At 42.0% G+C, this 25,201-nt stretch overlaps 1 protein-coding gene across 10 annotated transcripts in view; it reads left to right on the top strand.

Moving 5' to 3' along the window:
• The window catches only part of FBXL7 (F-box and leucine rich repeat protein 7), a 225,285-nt gene extending 219,959 nt beyond the window's left edge, over positions 1–5,326 (top strand). For all 10 annotated transcript variants that reach the window (XM_072924278.1, XM_072924281.1, XM_072924280.1 and 7 more), the window contains one exon: positions 785–5,326. In XM_072924278.1, coding sequence (XP_072780379.1) covers positions 785–1,521 — 737 coding nt within the window. In that variant the 3' untranslated portion in view covers positions 1,522–5,326. The remainder of the gene's footprint in view (positions 1–784) is intronic.
• The last annotated feature ends 19,875 nt before the right edge of the window (positions 5,327–25,201 follow it).

Raw genomic sequence — 25,201 nt, 5'->3', positions numbered from 1 at the left:
GAGTGGAGGTTAAAAAGGGGGAAAGTCTGTGTGTATTTTTCCCTTTAATCTAGTTCTTTGTCTTTCCTTGCAAGATCTGGTTTTTCTCCTCCAGTCTAGCTACCTCCATTCATGGCCAGACTTTTTCATTGGACACAATCCTTTTCTTTGTCTGTGTCCTCACATGCCCTTATCAGTCTGTTGGCTCCTACCAATTTTCTCCATTCTCCTTAGGTTTTCCAAATCTCCACCCTTCTGCAAGTACACAGTTGGGCCATATTGCAGGCTTGGGGCTGGATTCACATCTGTTCTCCAAATGCTTGGGGCAGGAGAGGAGGGGAAAGGGAGTGGGGTTGTGTTTTCTATAATAAATTTGAATGGCGAAAGAGCCTCTGATATTGGTTTGCTAATTCAGCCAGTCAGCAATGAAACTGATCAAAAAACTGTACTGGTTGTCACATAGTATCCTTTTCTCTAACTGTCACTGGGTTCATAGTGCAGTAACAGATCACAGGCTGTCCCCAGATGGACCCAGGACCACAATTTTACATATGGGATATGGACAAAGTCATTCAGTTGCTTTCCAGGGCTCACAATCTCAAAGTAACCTCACTGACTCCAGTGGAGTTCATTGTTTCATCTGGTGTGGGGACTAAGCACAGCAAATCAGAGCAGTCGGTCAGAGTGAGTCCACTCTTGCAACATGAAGATACCTTCATCACATCTGGCACACCATTCCACACCTGCCTTTCTGCGTGCTTTGTTTTTACTGCTTGCTTAAACTTCACTGTGTTTTTCCACTTAGGCTGCTCCAAAGTAACATGCATCAGTTTGACTCGTGAAGCCTCCATCAAGCTGTCTCCCTTGCATGGGAAGCAAATCTCCATCCGCTACTTGGACATGACAGACTGCTTCGTCCTGGAGGACGAAGGACTGCACACCATTGCCGCCCACTGCACTCAGCTGACCCACCTGTACCTGCGCCGCTGCGTCCGCATCACTGACGAGGGTCTGCGCTACCTGATGATTTACTGCACATCCATCAAGGAACTGAGCTTGAGCGACTGCCGCTTCGTCAGCGACTTTGGCATACGGGAGATCGCCAAGCTGGAGTCGCATCTCCGATACCTGAGCATCGCTCACTGCGGCCGCATCACGGATGTGGGCATCCGATACATAGCCAAATACTGCAGCAAGCTGCGCTACCTCAATGCGCGGGGCTGCGAGGGCATCACGGACCATGGCGTGGAGTACCTCGCCAAAAATTGCACAAAACTCAAATCACTAGACATCGGCAAGTGCCCCCTGGTCTCAGACACCGGCCTGGAGTTTCTAGCCCTCAACTGCTTCAACCTAAAGCGCCTGAGCCTGAAATCCTGTGAGAGCATCACTGGGCATGGCCTGCAGATTGTAGCTGCCAACTGTTTTGACCTACAGATGTTGAACGTGCAGGACTGTGAAGTCTCTGTGGATGCTCTGCGATTTGTTAAACGACATTGCAAGCGCTGTATTATAGAGCACACCAACCCTGCTTTCTTCTGAAGGGATACCCCATGCCTGTTATTGAAATGCAGTATTAAAAACACTGATGTATAAGCACACGCTCCCATATTCAGTAATGCTGTCTTTTTTGTCACTCACGGGAGTCATTTTTCTTGTACCTAATGGGTGAGGGGTTTTCTAGAAGACTATTTTGTTTTCTTTTTGTATGATCACTTTTTAAGGTGCCGTGAGTCTCTGTGGAGAGGCTGTTTTAATGCAAAAGCAATGAGTGCTCAGCGTTGCTGGTGGGGTGTCATTTCCATAAGAGCCATGATCTTGTCCCAGGCTACAGTAGTTGCCTCCAAAGGAAATAGTACATAATCCCTACTTCGGAAATGCTACTAAGCTGTGTCAAATACATCTGAATTCTAGCTGTGCTCATGAAGCTGACTATGCAATATTGTGTCTGTGTTTCCCAACTTTTTCCAGTATGGCTGATAGTCATCCATTGTAATTCCTCAGGAAATACTGGGTAATGTTCTTAAATATACTCATTTGAAACATAGTAAGACCTGCTGGCCATTGCTGAGCATTTCTGCAGAGTGAATCTGGAGACTGTGCCCATGCATGGATTCTCTTGGGAAGCCCACCTCCAGGTCACTTGTGCATCATTGCTACTTGCCTTTATATCTAAATTTGTCCTCTCCAATGTGTGTAGTACCATCCTCTGGTAGTAGACAGGGACTTCTGGCTCTGACAAGCAGTGATGTATTGAGCTGAGTGAAGGAGAACAAACTGGTGGCCTGGCAAAAGTAAAAGCCAGCAAACCAGCCTGAGAAGCTGCTGTATTCTGCAACAAGCTGAGGTAGTACTGTAAGACATTAGAGAGGCTCTGAGGCATTGTGGAGCAGCTTACACAGGGCAGTCCCAATTGCTGTGCTGCGTGGCTGCCACCAGGAAGTCTGACTTTGTCCCTTTGCTGTACCTTTTCAGCAGCTGTGGCACCACTGCAGTGATGTTCCCTGAGAAACCAGGGACTTGCGTTTAGGTCAAGTTAGTATGTGCCTTAATACACTTGGAAACCTGACTCTTTTCTGTGACCTTCCAGTTCAAAGGATAGATGGCTGATCTCAAGACTTCAAAGACATTAGCCTGATGTTAGATAACACCCCTGGGGACACAGGGGCTTGGCATATTATTCACATTAGATTTAGATTTTTTGAGACTTTGGCTCTTTGTGTTCCCTTAGATTGGAGGTGCAGCTGCATTCAACAAAGAATTAAACAGCAGAGTTGCCCTGTGACACTGGGAGCTCCTGTTACTCTCATGATCACTCTTGCTCTTGCATAAGCTGGAGCATTTTGGAAGTCCCCCATCTCATTGGCTTCTTCCCCAAAGTGTGTGGTTGATTCATGGTTACTTTCTTCATCATTTTCTGGCTGCTGTTCCACTGCATTTTCACATGTAATGCTCAGATCTGAAAGCCAGACACATGAGGGGTGATGATATTTTCAGGCAGAACCCCTGTGCCTGACTGGCAGGTGAATTCATATGTTCAGTTCAAACACTGTAAGTGTCTCATAAGAAGGGAAGCACTGTGTCTGGCTTTCATAAGCAGTAGTTCCATCATCTCCAGACAACACTAATAAAATCAGTGGTATGAAGTGAAAATCAATATGCCCAAGAAAAACAAACACATAACTGCTGAGGAAATACTTACAACAATGCTCTCTCAATTAAAAAAAAAAAAATAGGGCAATGGTTTGGGCATGTCTCTGGAGAGGGAACTTGTCCTACTGCTGCAAAAATTCCTGTAACTTATGTATGTTCCTCCAATTTTGGATTTTTTAATATGCAGGATGGCATCAGCTATGCATTATAAATTAAGTTATACTAAGGCAAAGAGGGCCATGGAAAATGAATTTGTCATTGCTACTGTTACTCGTCAGTGACTAATATTAATATAACCTTGGACAGTTAACTTTATTTTGGCTTTCCTTTCCATATTTCTAAAATAAGAGATTCTTCTCCAGCAAGTAATACAGTATATTTTATCTGAGCCAGCTATACTCTCTGTTTACCATTTATCTAAAAATGGCCTCAAGAAATTTAAATGTTGAGCCCTGAGGATGTTGGGATTTTGAGCCATTTGCACTCATGAAATACAAGGCCTCACTAGTAACATTTAATTGTTTATTAAAAAAATAAAGCTACTTTTCTGGCTATGTTGAATTGAATGTGTAGTGCTACGTGGTTTTTAAAGTTTCTAATGTTTAAATTTGGCCTGTACTGTACAAATCTCACTATAAAGCCTTAATTTGCTACCAAGAAATAAAGCAATATATTGGTAACTGATGAGCATCCAGCATCATTTGCACTAAGTGATTAACTGCTAGTGAAAAAGAAAAGATTAAATACTTATAAATATCAAAAAGTAAGCGAGTGATTGAGCATATCAACCTATCAGGTTGGTGGATTATGACCTCACCTATCTCTCTCTTTAAAATATTATTTTCCTCATGTGGTCTTTCTTGACCCTGAAACATAATCAGAAACTGGAAGTAAAAGTAAAAGAAAAAACAACATATTAAAAATGTATAAAAAATTCAGGAGGGCCTCTGCATTGGTTTAAAGACATGTTAACATATTTGATGAGAAAAGTAAAATGGAATGACTTAAAAGGTAGAGCACTTACTGAAGCAGTGTTGCCTTTTGAATGCTTGAATGTTTGAATGTAGAAACCCTTCTCTAGGGGACACTGGTGGAAAGTTGATAAAGGTAATTTTTCTAAGCCCAATGTTTTTAAGTAGATAGTCTTAAGTGATCTGAGTTGGTACTCTAAGACAGGTAGTTATTTAAAGAAAATTTGAACTTAACTTATTGATGCAGATTGCCTGAGTTGACTGTTAACCTTTTTCTTATGTCTACTTCCAAAATGACAGAACCAGAAAATACTGGAAAAACTACACTGGAAAAAAATAAAGTAGTGCATGTGGAGCTGAGTTTGCTGGAAAGGTTGCAACATGTGACTGATGTGTCTTCTAGTTTAGGATTAGCAAAGACTATAAATTTCCTGAATGAAAACATAGGTGATTCTTGAACCATCAAATTCAGGCTCAGGCACTGGCGCTTCTTCTGCTCTGCAATAACATATGGTGATCTTATCAAAGAAAGGTAGCAATGAATCACATCAGTCAGGCTGGCATGTTTATGTCTTTGGAATCATTTGTGTCCTCTAGAGAGGGGTCTCTTAGAAAAGGCACAGCTAAACTACCACGCACTGTGATTATAGCCAAACAATGTGTTTAGGCATTCATCCTTCCCTTGGCTTTTGTAAAAAGTAGAACTGTATTTTTGTTATTAGCGGCATGAAACTGATGAGAAGTGCAACACTTTTGCCTCTTTGAGCGGTGCTCATCTGGCTTCCTGCAGAATGCAAAACAGCTTCTGTTGGATGTCTTGAACTCAGAACCGTGGTCCAGATGGAAACCTTCAGTAGTGGTTTATGTGGTTTCTCAAAACTTCTAGACTTTGAACTGAAAAATTAAAAAGCTAGTAAAATATCTAATTTCAGCACTAGGCTTGAAGCTGGTCCAAACTCTTATTAAAAAGAAACACACTAATTATTTGGACTGCAGCCTGGCTGCCCCTCAGCTGCCAGTGTTAGTTTAGAGGGGAAAAGTTCTCTGGCAGAGTTGGTGTGTGGCTCCTCTTCCCCCAGGGTTCCCCAGGAAAGTAACCTACCCTCAGTTTTTTGTAATTTTTTCAGTTTAGCTATTCATGCTGAAACTTCCCATGCTGGGCTTTGAAAATGTTAGTTGAAATGGTTCATCTGGTTCTGTAAATAAAGCTGGAGGAAATGTAATTTTGCTCATGTTAAACTCCATGTGACCTTTCCTTTGAAAATGGTCCATTGCTCTTCATCTCCTCTAAGCCTTCAGAGTGAAAGCATGAGCCTTGTCAGGAGGTCACCTTTGGGACAAGGATGTGTCTTCCTGATCTCCCAGTAAGTTTCACCTAAATTTAGCTGCATTACATGTCTTTGAACATCTCTAATTCTGTAACCAGGGAGAAAAGGGACATGCTCAGATTATTTGGAGCTTGTAGTCTGACAAGGCCAAGATTTGTCAAAGCTAAGAGGTGTTTATCACTCTGGCAGTGTGAAGGAGGAAATGACCTGAATTATATGGAAGCTGCCTGGAAAGTCAGGACAAGGTTGAAAGATGGGGTTTTGAGAACTGTGACAAGAAAGATGAAAGGGATTTCCTGGGCAAGGGGTACTGGGGCTGGGATGACAAAGAGATTCAATGATTTTTCAGCACAGAAACTAGGACTGGGGTTAAGAGAGGTGGGTTTGTATGACTGGTTGAGCAGGGAGAATTGGGCCAGAAGAAGTAAATAGTGAAGAATGAAGTTTGGAGTAGGAAGAGAAACATGAAGAAAATGAATTGAACTTCATTTAAATACAGTACACTCCCTTGGCACAGGCTCTGAGAAAATTAAACAGACTGTTTTGGTGAGGATGCCTCAAGTCTGAAACCAAAAATAAAGTAGTAGTTTTGCATCTACTGCGTCCAATATTTCCCTATATATATACCTTTTTTTTTTTTTTGTGAGGCCAGAAAGTGTTTACCAGCCGAAGTATATAGCTTTTACCGGTATATGAAGGTCTGAGAGATTGTCAGCATCAGTGTCTTTTTCCTGCCTTCACACCTTTGTGTGAAGTAGCCTAGTGAGAAGAACAAGGAAGGCAGGTTTGTAAAGTCTGTTCTTCTTTGGAGCTGCATTTCAGCAACACCAGCTGCTCAGCTTTGCTAAGGTGCAGCCACCAGTGTGGACCCAGGTTCATGCCATTTTTACAGACTGTTAAAGGGCATAATAATCTTGGGTTCAAGTTACTGCCAGGCAGCAGACATTAGAATTCAAACTTAGCCTAACAAAAAGACATTTGACTGAACAGCATTACTACATGCTAATAAACAGATTAAGTCCATTTTCTCCATGAAATAGGTGAGGGATGTTTATTTTCATGCACCCTGCTGCACAGATTCAGAGCAGGTTTTTCATCCATCTTTGTCTTCTCTGAAAACTGGATAGAAACATCAGGACACTATTCCCTTGTCCTCTGGATGATCACAGTGTGAAAGACAGCAGCATAGTTTTTGTTCATCAGGAAAAGCCCCAGGGATTGTGTAAGACACAAGAGAAAGTGGGGCAGGAAGGCAGGATGTACTGCTATTAGTAGATAGTGGAATTGAGAGATCTTTGAAGGTTGCATTACCATATTTAGAGAAGTTATTGCAGGGTTAACGCTACCTCGGAGGAAGAAGAATAGGAGCTTTCCTCAAACGACCACCGGACAGCAGAAAAAAGACCCCTAGCAACACGCCGCGCAGATGCAGAGCACATCGAGAATGTCACGAAGTCCGGAACTGAAGGGGTATGAGAACTGAAAGACTGGGAGGTGCGGTGCGAGCCATTGAGGGAAGCAGAGGCTCCCTGGCCGCCCAGCGCTGCATTTGCCCGTACTGCTTGCTTGCTAAATTAATAAATTTCTCTTTATAAAGTGACACAAATTGGTCCCGTGTCATAAATTATAACAATTTGGTGCCGTGACTCGGATGGAGAAATAGCCCGGTTGTTCTGGGACCCTCGGGAGGCGCCCCGCCTTTTTTGGCAGCCCAATTGTCCCAGACCTCCCGGTCTCTCTACCGACGAACCTAAATTAAGCAGCGGGCAAAGGAGAACCGGTTACCCCTGTAAACTTTGTGCACAAAGATCCTAGCGAAAACGCAGGATGCGTAAGTATAGGCCGGTAATCCGCTCGGTTTGGGGTGGTTATCCTGGAGTGTTGTGGAGTGTTGTGTATGAGAGGTCTCATAGAGGCCAAGTGAGTGCGAACCCTCAGTAGTGCGGTTCCCAATACCCAAGAGGGCTTGGGCCACGAACCAGGGGAGCGTGTGTGTGAAAAATTGAGTGCACTCAGGAAGATGGGACAGAGGAAAAGCAAGCCCTCTGGTCCCATGGGTGGGCAAACCCCTGCAAAGCTTCCCTAGATCCCTGAGGATAGTCCTCTAGGAGTAATGATAAATAATTGGCATGCCTTTCCCAGTAGGGCAAAGGGAAAAGATAAAGCAAAGATGATCCACTACTTTAAGGAGGTTTTTGGAGAGTTTGGACCCAAATTTGGGGAGTTTCAAGGAGATTTTAGGGGGTTCTGACCCAAATCCAGGAGGTTCTGAGCCGAATCTGGGTGGTTCTGACCCAAATTTGGGGGGGTTTGGAGGTTTGGACCTGAAATTTGGAGGTTTTGAGCCGAACTTGGGGGGTTCTGACCCAAATTTGGGGGTTTGGAGGCAGAATTTAAAGGCTTGGACCTGAAATTTGGAGGTTTTGACCCAAATTTGGGGGATTTGGACCCAAATCTGGGGGGGGGTTGTGACCCAAATCTGGGGGGTATGGACCCAAAATTAGGAAGTTCTGACCCAAATCTGGGGGGATTTGACCCGGAGTTTGGGGGATTTTAAAGAGGAAAGGAGAATGATAAGGGAAATGGGGATGAGAACATGGGATAATAAACATCAACAGGGACCATTGGCAGACACTAAATGGCCCCTGCAGAATCCCCAATGGAATAACCAAGACCCACAGCATAGGACCCATATGGTCGACCTGCGGAACATAATCATACAGGGCATTAAGAGAGCCGTCCCTAGGGGACAGAATGTGCAAAAAGCCTTTAAGGTGCAGGACGAGAGGAGGAGGGAGTGAGATGAGAGCATAAGATTACTGAACTTTTTGAGTATAAAGGGATTGGAAGTGTCTAAATCCAAGTTGCAGTTTGTAGAAAAAGAGGTAAAGTACTTGGGCCACAGGTTGAGTAAGGGAACTAAGAAACTAGATCCGGATAGAGTTAAGTGGATTCTCTCAATCCCAGTCCCAAGGACTAAAAGGCAAGTAAGGCAATTATTGGGACTATTTGGGTACTGCAGGCAGTGGATAGAAAATTTCAGTGGAAAGATGATATGATAAATTGACAAAGGAGGGATTACTCAAATAGTCACAAGAAGATGAGGAACAATTAGAGGCCCTTAAAAGAGAATTGAGCACCTGTACTTAGCCTTCTTGATCTGAAGAGACCTTTTTATCTGTTTGTTAATGTAGATGAGGGGACGGCATATGAAGTTTTGGCTCAAGATTGGGCTGCGAGTAAGAAACCAGTAGCCTACTTATCAAAGCTTCTGTATCCTGTTAGTCATGGGTTGCTCACCTGTTTACAGGCAATAGTGGCAGCTGCTTTGCTAGTAGAAGAAACTGGTAAGATTACCTTTGGAAGCGAGTTAAGGGTAATGTCCCCACATAATATAAGGGGAGTATTGCAGCAGAAAGCAGAAAAATGGATTACAGATGCTAGGCTTTTGAAGTATGAAGGAATCCTAATTTCATCCCTTAAATTAACACTTGAGACCAGTGCCATCCAAAATCCTGCACAGTTTCTGTATGGTGAGCCTCGCTCGGAATTAGCACATGATTGCCTCCAGCAAATAGAAGAACAAATAAAGATTAGACCAGACCTGGAGGGGGAAGAACTGGAAACAGGGGATAAGCTGTTTGTGGATGGATTATACAGGGTATTGAAGGGAAAAGAAGGTCAGGATATGCTATAATTGATGGGAAAACCCTACAGGTAAAGGAATCTGGTCCCCTGAGCCCCAGCTGGTCCACCCAGGCATGTGAATTGTATGCAGTATTAAGGGCTCTAAGATTATTAGAGGGAAAGGCGGGGACAATTTACACTGACTCAAAATATGCCTACAATGTCGTGCACAGTTTCGGGAAAATTTGGGAGGAAAGAGGTTTAATCAATTCACAGGGTAAAGGACTGTTGCATGATAAAACAGATTTTGCAGGCAATAAGGGGTCCAAAAGAGATAGCTGTAGTGTACATACGGGGACACCAGAAGGGCATGGGAAACACAATCAGAGGAAATAATCTAGCTGACCAGGAGGCAAAAAGAGTGGCACTACTAACTTTAAAATATAAACTGATGGGCATGCAACGGGAGAATTGTACCACCTGTGGGGGTGGTTTGGAATGTTTTTGTGAAAGCCCTGAGAAGAAATATTGCTTTTCAATTCATTTGAACATTTACTGTTCAAGAAAAAGAAAAATTGGACTGAATGGGGGTACAGGAAAAAGAGGAAGGTAAATGGATATTACCTGACGGTCAGGAGGTGTTGCCAAAAGCGATGGCATTGAGAGTATTACAGGCAATGCACGGCAAAACGCACTGGGGAACTCAAGCACTAATAGACCAATTTGCTATTTAATATATGTGTATAGGGGTATATAACCTGGCCAAGCAGGTAACCAGTCGCTGTCTAACCTGCTTAAAGGTAAATAAGCAGCAGCAAAGAGAGAGAGTGATGGGTGGTCACAGCTGGTTCACAGACCCTTTTCTCACGTACAGGTGGATTTCACAGAGTTATCTAAAGTAGGAAGGTATAAGTACTTGCTAGTCATAGTGGATCACCTCACCCACTATGTGGAAGCCTTCCCCACGGCAAGGGCAACTGCACACGTTGTAGTAAAAATAATACTGGAAGAGGTTATCCCCAGATATGGTATATTGGAGGCGGTAGACTCAGACCGGGGCCCTCACTTCACCTCGAAGGTGACAAAGGACATTTTTAATACTCCGGGAATACAGTGGAAACATCACACCCCATGGCACCCACAAAGTTCTGGAAGGGTGGAAAGGATGAATGGGGAAATTAAGAAACAATTGACTAAGTTATGTCATGGGTAAAATGCTTACCCCTAGCAACACGCTGCGCAGATGCAGAGCATGTTGAGAATGTCATGAAGTCCGGAACTGAAGTGGTATAAGAACTGAAAGACCGGAGGTGCGGTGCGAGCCATTGAGGGAAGCAGAGGCTCCCCACCCGCCTAGTGCTGCATTTGCCCGTATTGCTTGCTTGCTAAATTAATAAATTTCTCTTTATAAAGTGACACAAATTGGTCCCGTGTCATAAATTATAACAACAGGGGCACAACTGAGATTTAAACTAGTCAATAGAAATCTTTTCCAAGTAATCTCTGTTAATGCAAATTTTAAAAATATTATGAGTGCAACAATCCATAGATATGTCATATTATGCCAATATAAAAATTACTAAACAGGCATTGGAGGAAGAATCAGAGGAACCAGAAGGAGGGATCTTTTAAAACAAATAACCCTCCCAGGCTTTTATAAATTACTCTGGCACTTCTAATGCAGAGCAGAAATCGTAGCCATTCCTTCTAGCACTAAAGCTACTGTGTTCTTTGGGTTAGAATAAATTAGTTTCCCTTTGTTTTTTAAAGAAACATTGTATGCTATAGCCTCTAGCTCACACAAATGGTAGAAATGGAAAAAGTCATCTTGCAAAGTGTAGAAAGAATGCTGAGAGGGGTCTGTGCCAAAAGGAATGAATATTTTTAACAGTTTCATGTTTTATTGTCTATCTTTGATGGCCCTTAAAATAGGTTTTTTTAAAACAAATAAATGGCCATTCTTGAGATATTTTCTTACTTCTTCAATATACTCCATTCACACAGTTGCCTCAGCAGACAGACATCAGAGTTTTGGAAAATTTTAATTTCTAGCTATGAAAAATAAGTGTAGCTAATGTATAATTTATAATTTAATTTATGCATTATCAATTTTTTTCACATTTTAATCACTTGTCCTGTAAAGGATATATCCCAAGCCTTCATCAGGACAACTGCAAAAATATTTCTAAATATTTAGAACTAATTCTATTTTTCTGACACCCCAATTTTGCCCAAATTGTCTGTTCCTGGTTTGTTGTATGCTGTGAAAATGCTTTCAAGAACAGGGCTTATTTCTGGACTTGAATTACATTCTGTTTGATTGCTCTATGGTCATGGATCTCATCTGGTATCACAATTGTTGATGGGTCTTTTGTGGCATGACACTACAGAGTGATTACCTGCATTCAGCATGGAAATAGAATGGACTAACACATGGTGTCTGTGACATAACAGCTGTCAGAGCCTGCATTTTCATGGGTGGTGGCTGCTGTGGGTCTTAAAATACCCACCCATAGCAGTGTCAGTAGTTTTGTAGTGATTTATTCCTTAACTACATGAAGCATCTTCTGTTTTATTTTGCATCAATGACAGGACCAAACTCTAACTACGACACCTGCTTTGGGCAAGGTAATAAAGTTATGACCTTTCCTCCATGCTGTCCTTTCATTTTTTTCTTCTGCCCTCATATAGTTGTTTAAGTTCCTGTGACAGTCTGAGGTATTCCACCTCCACAGTCCTGGACAATTCAAATGATGGATGTCTCAGTATCAGTAGGATGAGTAAGACTATTTACTTGGCAGGCAATCCAGGTGATTAACTGAGGTGATTGACTACAAGTTACTCAGTGGCCAAATCTTACTGATGTTTCTCAGTGGAGGTGGGAAGTCTATGCACAAATATGATGCTTTCTGATGCTTTTTCTTAAGGGGATATGTGGATCATCTGGGGGAAAGTGATCTGCCTAATCAAGCCATTAAAATCCTCTTTGTTAAAGTAGCGTAGTAGTGTAGAAAATCAGGTATACATCTACCATGATGTATATGGTCAGGTCATACCTCAGTGATGCTGCTGGGACAGCACCACTGGGTTTTTTTTCTCTCTGGCATTGTATTCCTGTACCTGAACAGCAGAGAAATTACCCAAACTTTCTGTATCTGTGCCCCAAGTGACTGTGAACTTTTGGTGTTTTGCTTTTAATCTCCAACAACCTCCCGTCCTCCCTCTCACTTTCAGCAGCTGGCATGCTGGGGATCCATCCCAATGGCCACCTCTTAGTGGGAACTGGCCAAGAGCATAATTTCTGGTGCTGCCACCTCCCCAGCTGGGCTGACAGCTTCTCTCAGTGCTGAAACCTGAATCCCTGCTGTTTCCCTCTGAAACGTGTTTGCTTGTCCCTTTTCCATTCCTTGAGATTTGCTCACCACCAGTAGCTCTCCCTTCACACAGGCAGGACAGCAGTGGGGCCACTATGGTGGGACCTCCTGCATTTTCCAGAGAACCTGAAGGAAAGGAAACTTCAAGCAAGAAAGCAAGGAAAGTTCAAACAAGCCTGGCAATTGGCAATAATCACAGAGCCATGCAGGGTCACTTGATCTCTCAGGATGAAGAAGAATATCCAAGAAATATATCTGCTTGAAACAGCCTGACATGCAGTGGAAAACCTGGCAAATGTTTAGCAGCAGTACATTCTTGCTGCTGGGGCATTTGCAGCATTTGCATGGTTGTGTGTGCGCAGGGACCTGCAGTCTTAAAGCAACAACCCCAATGTCAACATCCCATGTGTGAAAAGGAAAAAGAAATGCCATCTTTCCCTGTGGATCCAGGCTGGAGAGCTGCAGAAGCTCTGACCAGTCAGGAGGGACTCTGGAGTGCCCTGAAGTGTGCCGGGCCTCGTGTCAGGGGTTTGGCACACAGGTCACTCCAATGCCATTCCTTAGATGCTGGAGTTACAAGAGGAAAGTCTTCTTGGTGGTGTATCCATACTGCAGGGACTGTTGGAGCTGTCATAAACCCAGGACAGAAACAGGAGAAAGGTGTCAGGAGCTCCTAGAAACGTGCATTTTGCAGAAGGGGCTTTCCTGGCATCCAGCCCAGACAGATTTTTCTCCAAAGAGTGATTTTTCTCCACGGAGTAGGGACTGCTCAGAAGCAACAAAGGGAGGCGACCATGTTCTGATAAGCTAAGGGAAGGTTGTTGAAGATGCAACACATGTTAAGAGACATATTAAGAGACACATTGAGAGACTCCCGGCTCTTAAATTTATTTTTGTACAATGCGAAGGGAAGGGTGTTTTTTTGTTGGTTTGGGTTTGTTAAGTAGCAGCCTTTAAGAATTGCTTGGTATTTACCCTTTGTGGGGGAGCCTCCTCCAGAACCACTGAGACTGGCTTATCTTCAGATCAGAGTGGTATCTGATTTCTTAACACTGGTCTACTTTTTTTGTAAGACAAATTGACAAAGACACAAGACGACCTTGCAGTGTGAGCTTTAGAATTCATAAATCTCTGGCAGGTTAGATTTGAAAGCATGACAAAACAGACCCTTCCTGCCAAAAGAAAAAAAAAAAAAGAAAAAAGAAAAAAAAAAAGAAAAATTGCATCAAAATCCCCAATAAAGAGAGCAAAGGAATTCGGGGCTGAAAGCTGAACTGCAAGTGGTAATGTGTAATCTCTTGCTTAAAAGATACTTTCTCCTATAGGAGTCAAATGTGGTACTGTGAAGCTGAAGGGTAAATTGAAATTATCATAAAGATTACATGAAGTGCACACATGGATAAATGAGTCTGTAGGGAAGAACCAACACAGCTTTTCTACAAGAAATCCAAAGCATTAATAAATACAAGGGGGACCTATCAGGCTATGGAGCTGGGGGCACAAAAAAAGTTTTGAGAATGGTTTCTGTGTCTGGCATCACAGTGTGGGCTAGGGTGCTTTGTCTGGAAAAGAGTTAACTATGGTGAGATGAGACACACATGACAAAGATCATGTAATCATGGATGACTGAAAGGATGAAGGGACTGAATGTTTACCATGAATAACAGTGGAGAAAAAAGAAGTCTGGGGCATCAAGTGAAACCAGTAGGTAAGAGATCCATAGCAAATTAAAGTAGTTCTTTGTTTGCCATTTGTTAAAGCCTTAGACCCTTGCCATGGGGTGTTGTGGATGCTAACTGTTCATGTCATTTAAGAAGAGGTTGGACAAGTTAGTGGAGGAAAAGTGTGTGTGCAGCTATTAAATACAACAGACAACCTCTGTCTCAGGGAATGCCTGAGGCACCAAGTCTTGGAGCCTGGCAGGCTATGCTGGGAAAATATGCTTCCTCTGTTCTTGTGCTTCTCTAGGCGTCTGGTTTTGGGTACAGTCAGCCAGACTGTTCAGCTACGTGGACCTTTTTGTCAGCAGCTGTTTTCATGTTTTGGTATCTGTCTCAGCAGATCTGCGACACAGAACACGAATTTATTTATTGTTTGCAATGCCGTTATTCAGAATTGCTCAAAGTTCTCCAAATAAAATATTTTCATCACCCTCTTTTCTGAAATCCTTGTGCTTCAGACTGGAAAACCCAATCCACTCAGGAGGTAAGATTGTCATCTATTGATTCTCATGGAAGCAGGCAGTTGAAATTTTGCTGAAGGCTTGGTACTCTACAAATTTATGCCCTTTTGCTGCAGGCTGCAGTGAGAGCATGTCTGTATTTCAAAGAGAGCATGGGAAGGAAAGCATTTTGTGCTCTTTCCACCTCCTGCAATTTGGGAATCTGGTCACAGAGACACAGATTTTCCAGGTCTCTCTCACTCCTCTCATCTACAGGGAGTATTCTGGAAACCAAGACACTTCTTGATTTTTTTAAGACTGCATGTTTGTAATCAAGACCAGAATTTGCCCAGAGCCTCTGTTCAGTCAAAGAAGTTTAAGCATCTCTGCTTCCCTTTATTGATTTTTAACAAGGCCTGCCATGTGTCAGACGCAAGCAGCTGTATCAGGGCAGTTGGTCAGGTCAAACTGGCTGTGATGTTTGGCATCAGAATTAAATCTCCCTTAGATGCCTAGAATGCAGGACACAACCAATGAATATATGCTTAACAGAAACTGTACTGTCCCCTAGTGCCAGCTCATATGTTTCTCAGACTCATGTGGAAGAGGCAGAAATTATCTCCAAATGAGCAACACAGAGTCCCTTCTCTGCTCCTTCAAACCCTCTGTCTACTTCTGGCCCTGGGCCCACACAAATACCTAAACACAGCAAGGAATATAAATTTGCAAGGGTCTCAGTTTTCATATTATGACTAAGTTGTTTTGATTTAAGCATGCTCGTCTTGCCAAGATTGGAAAAAATTAGTCCATTCTCCTGGTGGCTGAATGTCAAGGTACACTCAGGTTTTCAGACAAATGCCCCAGATGTGCCCATGCATATGCACAACTGAACCAAGACCTGAGTGTTGGAGAACTTAACTCTTTCCTTAATAGTTTGGTTTTTTTGGGGGGGGGAAACATGGAGAAAAATAGGAAACTATTTTTCCTATTTTTATTTATATTTTATATGTATGAGATTATCAAGTCCTTGCTTTGAATAAGGACTGAAGTAATCCATGGTATACCAAGAAAATGAAAAAAAGTGCATACAGAATTACTGTGCTGACCTTGGAGTAGTGAGACACTATTTGAAACATTCCAGAGCTTCACTTAGTTTTCTCCACAGAATTTGCCTACAGGGTGGCAATACTTTGTGTGTTTAATAACTTTGCTTTATTTGCCCATTTAGTGCCTGAAGAAAAGGTGGAAAAAATTCCACTAGCATTTAACTATTTATAATATTCTGACTCTTCTCTAGGGTCTAGGGATAGTTGCTTCTTGTATAATCTCAGCTTGCCTTTCTTTTTTTAATAAGGTGTTCTGCCAGTAATGCCCTTAAGATTAATGTAAATGTAGACTCATATTGGGGAAAATCATATCAGTGCAGAACAGCTGCTTGCAGGGAGACTTGTTGCTGTGAAGCAAGCTAAACATTTCTGTATCCATGACACATTTGTAGGTTTACGTTCATTCCTTATTTACATTAATGAAGGCCAGAGTTTTGGGAAAAATGTTACACCAAAGGCTCAGTTTAGTTGACAAGACAGAGGTGCTGGATGCCATTAGAGATGCACAAGGGTATTTGAAACATCCACGGAAGGCTGCTTGGGATGACAGTCCCTTAGGAAGGTTTGTGCCCATTTGCACGGGCAGAGGGAGGCCAGGCAGATGCCATCAGTCATCTCAAATGCCTTTATTTGCCCTTCCTTGGGCAAAGATGCTTCTGAAACTTAGGGGGAAAATGTATGTGGTTAAGGGCAGACAGGCTGGGCCACAAACACACAAAAAATGAACCACAAATGATTGACTGTGCAGGCAAGCGTAGAAATGACAGCCATGTGAGGATATGATAATTTTGTATTGCTGTCTGCTGCAGTTATTGTGCAAATATTTATTCTTGAAGAAAAGAAAGTTTGGGCTTCCTTTTCAAAACCAAAATGTTTCTGATGTTTAAAAGGGAAAGAAAAAATTTGAGGCATCTTAACTCTTACTGCCTGGGCTTTACTGAAGATCTCTGGGATTTGAAAGGTGAAGTCATTGAAAGCTGTGGCACTGGTTTCATCCCCAGCTGAAGGAGCATGGATGTAGAGTCATAGATGAGAACATCCTAACACCTAAAATAGTTGTGAGGATATAATCCTGCTCTTCTTTTGCTTCTGCCCTTTAGCTGCTAAGAAAGAGCCCCTCGCGTTGGGCCCGAGGGCTGCAGGAACCAGCCCAGAAGCAGCCACACTTTGTGGTTATAGCCAGGCTCCTCCAGCCCCATGCAGGGGATGGTGTGCAGCTCAGTGTGCCTTGCCACGGGTGCTGGGAGCGATGGGTGTCAGGCAACACCTGCAGGGCTTGTCACAGAGCCTGCTGTGTGGCAGCCCTACCTCATCCCATAGCTGGGGGTGTCCGCACGGCAAACTGTGGGGAGGTATTTGTTTCTCCTCTTTCCTCTTCTGCACATCCTCTTCTGAAGATGTTGTGGTCAGAGGGAGGGAGGGATGAAAACCTGAAGCCCAGCTGAGTTCCTGAAGTAGGGACTGCTGCACAGATTCCAGCAGCTGCATAACATCTGTTTGCAGCACACTTAGACATATGCTTACCTTTAAGGGGTTGCAAGTTGCAAGGGGTTATCCTGGGTTTCTATTCCTGCATGATGCTCTACAAAGTAATGGCAATTTACACTGCTGCCTGCTTTTCAGTACTAAAGAATATGCTATTAAATAGTTTCTTTGTTCCATCCATTGTTTGTTCCGTAGGTATTTTTTTTTGTTGGTTTTTTTTCCTACCTCATTTTCCCTGCTTCTGTGGTGGCTTTTACACCCTACTTGCTTAATTTTGATTTAAAATTTTCTCTCCACCTAGTAGATATCCTGAAGGCATCTCAGAAATCCTACCTTTTCTTTTTCTTTTTTTTATACTCAAAAGGCCTGACTAGGAAAATTTTACTGTAAAGCATTAACTGCATATATAAAAGAGGAGCTTGATTTCCATTATTTCAGACTATTAAATGCTGAAAGCTATCCCCCAAATGATTTTACTTTTCTGGTAGCTAAAACAGTTGATATATCCTTTGCAAGTAAAGGCTAGTTTGTGTGGAAAAATCTGGCAGCTGATGAAAGCATAAACTTAATTTACTTTTGTGCATGAATGTTTTATTGCAGAAGACTCATCCTGGATCATTACCCAAGTTGAACGATTCATGTGAAAATGATAAATGTTTCTGCTGACTTGCAGTGTTTAAGATACTTGTTGAAGGCAGTATCAGCTGTCATTGCTAGCAACACTGCCTATTAAAATAAGAGGTTAGGAATGCCTTTTCCTTCTTCATACCATGCAGAAATATTATCCTGAAGTATTTTGTAAGAATAAGGTGTTAATGGGCTTATTCTTCAGAGCACATTTCCCATCTTTCCTTTTTCATCCTTTCTAATAATTTCCCTTAATGAACAATGTGATTAAATTTATATTTCATTTAAGTAATAGATACTACCCTAAATAAAGCCACATATTGTCACAACAGGGTTAGGGTAAAAGCTATGATGCGTATAAGAGTCCATTCTCATAAATCACTAGGAAAAATAATAACAGCTATTAAAAGATACTTTATATTTTAAATACTGTATTATACAAGTGCCAAATAGCAAATATAATGGATATAAGAAGTGTTCTGGTTGCGTGGTGTCTAAGTGTTCATGGCAGTTTTGATGATTAGGCTCTCCATATTTCTCTTCATATTTCAATTGCAAAATTGGTCTGAGGATCTTCTGCTGGCTGTGTCTTGCTGGGAAAAGCAGTGCCTCTGAGGGCAAGGAAGACTTCTTCCAAAGACCTGCTGTCTGTAGACAGTCGTCCTTGAGCAGATCCTGAACAACTTTCCTCTGCTGCAGAGGGCATATGGAATTCCAAGGAACTGCCTGCTGGATTGTTACGAAGAATTGCTGTGAGAAAATGTTCATTCTGCTAGGCATTTCCAGGAGCATCAGCATTCAGCTGCTCTCCCATTGTAAAACTAGCTAGGAACACCAGCTGCCACCTTTGCTAAGTGGTGTTGGAATTCTGTTCACTGGAACGTCCACTGGAATTCTTCGGCTTTTCAAGGAAAGGAGTACCTGGGTTTTGTCAGATTCACTAAAGACAAGGCTTGGGTGAGAACCTGGGAGGCTCAGTTCCAAATTGATGAAGTTTGTGTTCTGTAACATAAATAATTAAACCTTTTTAAAGTATCATAAAAAGATTTACAGTTGTGGGGACTCATTGCTCACCCAGTGTGAAAGCAGTGCATCAGTACTTGCATTTAACTTAATCATGTTCTCTGAGTAGTGACATCATCTAATGTCACTGCTCTGGATTTCCCTGGAATGTTCTTGTGTTCTCTCATAGCCTGACGAGATTCAGAATACTGAGGACTCTCTCATACTGAGACATGCAGTTACTTCTTGGCCTACTATTATTGATAACATCTGTCTCAGTACTATAATCTAGCTCTCTGCTGCACTGGCAGAAATGTGGGGTTTCGGGATCAAAACTATTGCTGGGTTTGTTGTTAAAAAAGATTTTGTTCAGATGAAACTATTTAATTCCCTGTGAATTGTGATATTAGATCAGATTCAATGACACAGAACCAAAATATTTTTGAAATTATTTTAAAACTTTTTCTAAATGCTGAAGCTTTTATTTTGGCTTGGATAAAACCTGTATTATGTTCCCTTCCTTCCAAGTCTGACCTGTCTCCTGACCAGCCTGACCAACTTCCCTCCAAAAAATGTCTCCATTCACTCTTTGAACAAAACCACTTAAAAACAATTCAGTGAAATGATATCAACTTCCAAATAAAACATTTGGAGTTCATCAGCATGAATCACTTTACTGGACTTAGTGTGATTCATTTGGATGTATAGCCCTACTCTGTGAGCACTTTTAAAAATTGTCTTTACCTAATTGAGGATAAAACAAAATTTGAAAATCTGAGTGTTTTAGGGAAAAATTCATTCACAGATTTGTGTTGTTTTTTCCCAGGAATCATGGCTTGCTGGGCTCAACCACTCAGTTTTCCCTCTTGCATGAATGGCATACACACCCCACTCCTCTCACCTGGGCAACTACAGAGTTATCCATAAATGAGACTTGCAGGATGCTTAGGGGCTAATCACAGGCGACAATAGGAAAAGGGATCAAACCACCGTCAGATTTTACAATTCCTGCAGAATGGAATTTTTTTTTCCTGGGGAAAAAGAAACAACAAACAAACAAAAAGCCTCAACAAACAAAGTTACTTGACAAAGTATGAAAGCTCATACTTCTTTTCAATTCCCCCTGTGATCCTGATCCCCTGTTAGGTTAGTACTGAGCTGCCCTCTCTATGGCTCCCCACCATCCTGGCTTCTCCTGAAACTGGCTAATAAAAACAGCTAATTTAATGCAAATGTCCCGGAGTGAAAATAAAATCTCAGTCTGATAAAACCGAGAGAAGGAGCAGCCGAAACCCGCCTGTGCTGCCGCCCGGAATCCCCCGGGCTGGGCTTAGCCGAGGAGCGGCTGCTCGCTGGGGCAAGGGCTCTATCTGCGGGAAAGGACCCGCATCCATCCCTGCCCAAGGAATCTTCCCTTCTGGAACAAAGAGGAAAGCCCTCAGGGTTTCTCCTCTCCAAATGCATTGCCAATTACTATTGGGCTAAAATGTGTTGTCTACAAATCCCACACAGGAAAACTAACTTTGGGTGGATGTTCCAGTAGTGAGCAGAGCAAGCCGAACTGCAGCAGTGGTGCTGGTGGGGTAAGGATTTTATTTTCTGTGATGTTAAGTAACTACATCTTTAGGGCTTGCCTGGAACCAGTACTTAATACTGGTTATCTGAGCATTTAATGTGCAAGAGCAAACTAAGAATACTTCTGTTCTTGTTCTTCCTTTCCATCTGCATTCCCACTCTTCTGTTTTGTTTTGGTTTGGTTTGGGTTTTTTGTTGTTGTTGTTGTTTTGTTTTTGTTTTTTGGTTTTTTTTTAAGTTTGCTGATGCCATATATGCAAAGCACAGGTATTTGGTGTCATACCTGTAAGAAGGAAGAAGCTTTCTGTACATGACCCCTGCCATGGCTGAATCTGTTCCAACACCACTTAGCAAAGGTGGCAGCTGGTGTTCCTAGATAGTTTTACAATGGGAGAGCAGCTGAATGTTGATGCTTCTGGAAACGCCTAGCAGGATGAACATTTTCTCACAGCAATTCTTTGTAACAATCCAGGAGGCAGTTCTCTGCTACTGTTTTTTTACTACCTCATGCAATTTTTCTGTGAGTTGTCATCTTCTGAGTTAACATATGGCGAAGTGCAAACCCTCTGTTCAGAAATGTAGCTCATTGGTAGCTGGGGTATCTTCTGCCAATATGACAACAATGTTGTTTTATTTCTGGGGACAGAGATTTCCATTCTGTATCTGTTACCTGTTGTTTCTCTCATCAGCTAATGAAGATCCCATCCATTACCATTGTTGTTGCATGGTTTTAATGGGATTTATTTTTTATGTAGAAGATCCAAGCTCAGTTCCTTGTTGATAAAAGAGGGAACATTTTGTTCCAGGTCCCCACACATGTCCTGCATTTTGCAGTCTAGGCTTTACAGGATACCTACCTAGCTTGTGAAAATGATTCCTTTGGGCCTTACAGGCTATGAATCCAGTGACCTCTTCACATGGAAATCCTCCTATAGTTTGGCAAATGGTTTAGTAGGAGCCCAAGGTCCACTGACTCTGGGTGAAACAAGAAACAGTCCTGTAATTTGCACTGTCTCAGTCTGTGTAACTTTTTTGTCAGAAAAACAACAAACCTATCGTATGGGAGCCCACACAGCCACAGGCAGCAAAACCCAGAGCTAGCACAACTGTTTGCACGTGGAGTGTCCGGTTTTCAAACCACATCCTCTCCTAGGCAGTGCTGTGCCAGCTGAGTAGAGCCAGCCCTGAACACTGAGGCAGATTCCATGCCCCTTTTCTAGAAGGCCATGCTGGTACTCCTAATCATCCAGTTCTTGAGGCAAGATTCCACATGTACATGGAGGGACCAAGGTAGGGTTTGCTCTGGGGGCTGTGTGTGAGGGGCTGAAGCACATCTTGAGTTTCCACCCAGATGTTCCTCTGAGTGCATTTGGTGAGTTACTCAAGGGATGGATGCTGAAGAGAGGATTTCCAGGCCTTTGTTTCAACAGGATTTTTGTTTCTTAAAGTAGATAATGTATTTCTACCAAAAATAAAAATGAAATCCTGGTAAGTAGCCTTGCTCGATGTGAAAATGTGATAGCTTTTTACCTGAAGTATTAACAGGAATCTCTTGTGCCTTGAGAGGAATCCTTTTGAACTACATGGATTATTGCATCTGACCAAAAGGTGTCTCCTAATTATTAACGATATGCAATTTACTCTGACTGTAATAGGATAAGGTCTTCCCTTGCTAGAGCAGATCAGTTTCTGAATTATACTGTGTATTCTTCTCTGGTTTAAGTTTTCTTATGAGACCCATTACAGAGAAGGTAGGAAATCCTTTTGCTGCTGTCCCTCTGTAGAGATAACTGCTGGCTTCCCTTGTAAAACCTCAAGGCTATCACCATCAGCAGTGTCACTGCACAATTTCCCCCTCAGCCTTACCAAGGTAAACGTTTCCATAATAGGTGTCCTGAAAGCTCTCTAGGGAAGAAAAGTATGTATTGTAACGTGGGAAGGTTTCCTCTGCTTGCTCTCAGCACTGTTAATGGGCATGTCCTTGCTGTGCTCTGATTAATTACCCTGCTTTTATCATGATTAGCATATTTAGCATTAGTCTGGCCAGCTGTCAAGCTAAGCTCATAGCAATCATAGCAGACAAGGGCTCACTGTGTTTGTGATTTTTCATCTCTAACTGATCATCCCAAGAAAACACAAGGCCCAAGTCTTCCAGCCTTGCTTATTCAGGGCACAAAATATCTCATCCCTGTGCAACTAATGGTACTGGCTTAATTAACCTAATGTGAAGAGGGCATTGCACAAAAGCAGAATTCTTTATTTTTTCTTTTTCTTTTTTTTAAAAAAAAAACAAACTGCATGCAATTGAGGTAGTGTGTTTTCATATGCATCCAAATTCATTTATGTCCAGCTCTAGAGGAGAAAACACCTATTGGACAAATTGGATATCACTTTGCCTACTTCTGAAATGCAACAGAAATTTGGAATGCAAGAGAGACAGGTCTTTTTACAGGTCTTTGCATCATTATTTATTGCTTCATTCTTACAGTTGAGGGAGCAGACACTGCTGCCATCTAGAAGTATCATCTGGGGGAAAAAATAAAACTTATCCTTCTCTCCTCTTGATTATGGGGAATTAATTCTATGTCTTAACTGAGACAATCCTACTGTGATTTGACAAAGTCTAAATCTACATTCGGTTTCAGCCTTTGTATTATACAGCAGCTTAGCGCACATATGATTTCCTTTACTTTATGGACCACCTCACCTGGTGCTGCGTCTCTATGCTGCTTCTATGGTTTTTGTCACTGCCAATAATGAGAGAATTCTTCTTTTCAGTCAAAATGGCTGTGGCATGTGTCTCAATACTATGGTTTCTCAAGATTAGTTTCTTTTTCAGATTTCAGGAATAAACAAATGTGGGTATGTACACCTGGAACCCAGTGCAGATTTCATGAGCAGCCCCTTAGTCATCAGATAACTTGATCTGCTTGCAGACTGCAAAGCTTGAGCTTCGACTCAGAAATAACATTACTGAATGGAGCTCCTTTGTGCTCCTGTCATCTGCAGCAAAACTCCTCTCTACACTACCTGAAGTTCACAGGTCTGCTTGAAATAATTTATAGTGACGGGGAAGGAAGGCCACAGCACGTTTCTTATCACATTGTCATCCATTGCTACCTGCTAGTTAGTCTCTTCCTCTACTGAAATGTGAGCTCTATCAGGATGAATCAGTGTCTGACCACTGTGCATGAAAATAGAACAGAATTTCAGTACCAGCACATCAATTACAATCTATGTCTTATAATGCTGACTTCTATAGATTGAATGTACATAAGTTCAAGCAACCTAAAAAACAAAACATAGTTGATGTAGCACAAGTATTTCACTCTCCCAAAGTAGCTGGTATATGGGAGGTTGGATTTTTTGCAGTTGTTGCTTGGCAAATGTTGTTAAGATCCAAGTTCATTGCAGCAAGGTCAACTGATGCTCTCTCTGACATTTACATGGGTTTTTTTTCTAATTAAGCCTCACAGGAGCCTTATCTGGGTTAAATAAGCTGAAGCTGTGCCCTGTCTGTCACTAATGAAATTCACTTTTTCCCTTTTTGGTACATGCCACCATTTAATTCTTTCAATCTTTTATCTTCCTTCAAAACAATAGCCAGCTGGTGTATCTGCAGTATGCATATAGGGAAATTTTCACTACATGCTTTTATTCTTTTCTTATGATCAGGTTCTGGCTCTGAGCTCAGGGTCCTAGAGGTGGGTTTTCTGTATTTCTTTTTCCAGCTACCATCAAGGCTGACTTATCTAACTTGCAGATGAAACCAAGAAAAGGTTAGACTGTAAGTGTCAATGGAAAGTGTCTGGGACACTGTAAGTGACTCTTACAGTTACTGTAAGTGTCCCAGAAAAACCATGGATGCCCCATCCCCGGGAGTGTTCAAGGCTGGATGGGGCTCTGAGCAACCTAGTGAAGAGTGTCCCTGTCCATGGAGTGGGATTAGAACTAGACGACCTTTAAGGTACCTTCCAGCCCAAGCTAGTCTATAATTTTTTTTTTTTTAATATGAGTGGGGAAAAAAAAAATTAATCATGGCATGCTTTTGCTCTGTGTGCTGTAGTGTTCTCAGTGTTCTGTGTTAAATAGCATTACTGATTGCTTTTTCTTAACAGCTGCATCTCTGGCTTTAATTTTGCAGAGGAACTTCTCCATCACTGTTGATGCTGAGGCAGTAGGTACAACATCAGTCCAAGACTTATAGCCTAGAGCAAGTGTGACTTCAGAGAAACCAAAGCAGAGGAAGAAAGGTTGCATAGAGACAAAGTGCTAATATTTCTATGACTAATAATCACCTACTGCCTGTTCCACTTTACCAAATGCTACTGAAAATAATGATGTACCTTCAGCATAATGAATTTCCCCTAGCTCATCTGAAAATCTCTTTATCTGGGTATTCGGCTGTCTTCCACTTTGGCTGAGTAGAACTGTTGTGTCATTGTGAAACCACTTGGGAATTTGAATTGAACTGGACAAAAGGAAAAAAACAAAAATCAGAGCAAATGGCAGCTCAGTTTGAAAAAGACTTCAAATAAGCAGAGAGGCTCAAGCTAGCCAGAGGCAAAATGCTACAGGGTCTAAAGTTTCTTTGTAAGATTTGGATGATCATTTTTTCAGAGCCTTACTCTGATAAAGAAAGGCTCTATAAAAATATTTGGGGTTTTCTCCTTACTAACTCAATCTCAATCACTGGCTTTATATTTTCTTTTTAACTTCACTCTCAATCAAAATGATGGCGGTTGAATATATGCATTAGAACCAGAGCTTCAAAAGATGCATGTGTTACTGTAAATATTTCCCTTGAAACTGT

This window comes from Taeniopygia guttata, chromosome 2 (assembly GCF_048771995.1).
Source record: "Taeniopygia guttata chromosome 2, bTaeGut7.mat, whole genome shotgun sequence".
Taxonomy (NCBI): Eukaryota; Metazoa; Chordata; class Aves; order Passeriformes; family Estrildidae; genus Taeniopygia; species Taeniopygia guttata.
The sequence above is the reverse complement of the archived record's forward strand: the minus strand, read 5'-3'. Positions and strand labels throughout refer to the sequence as shown.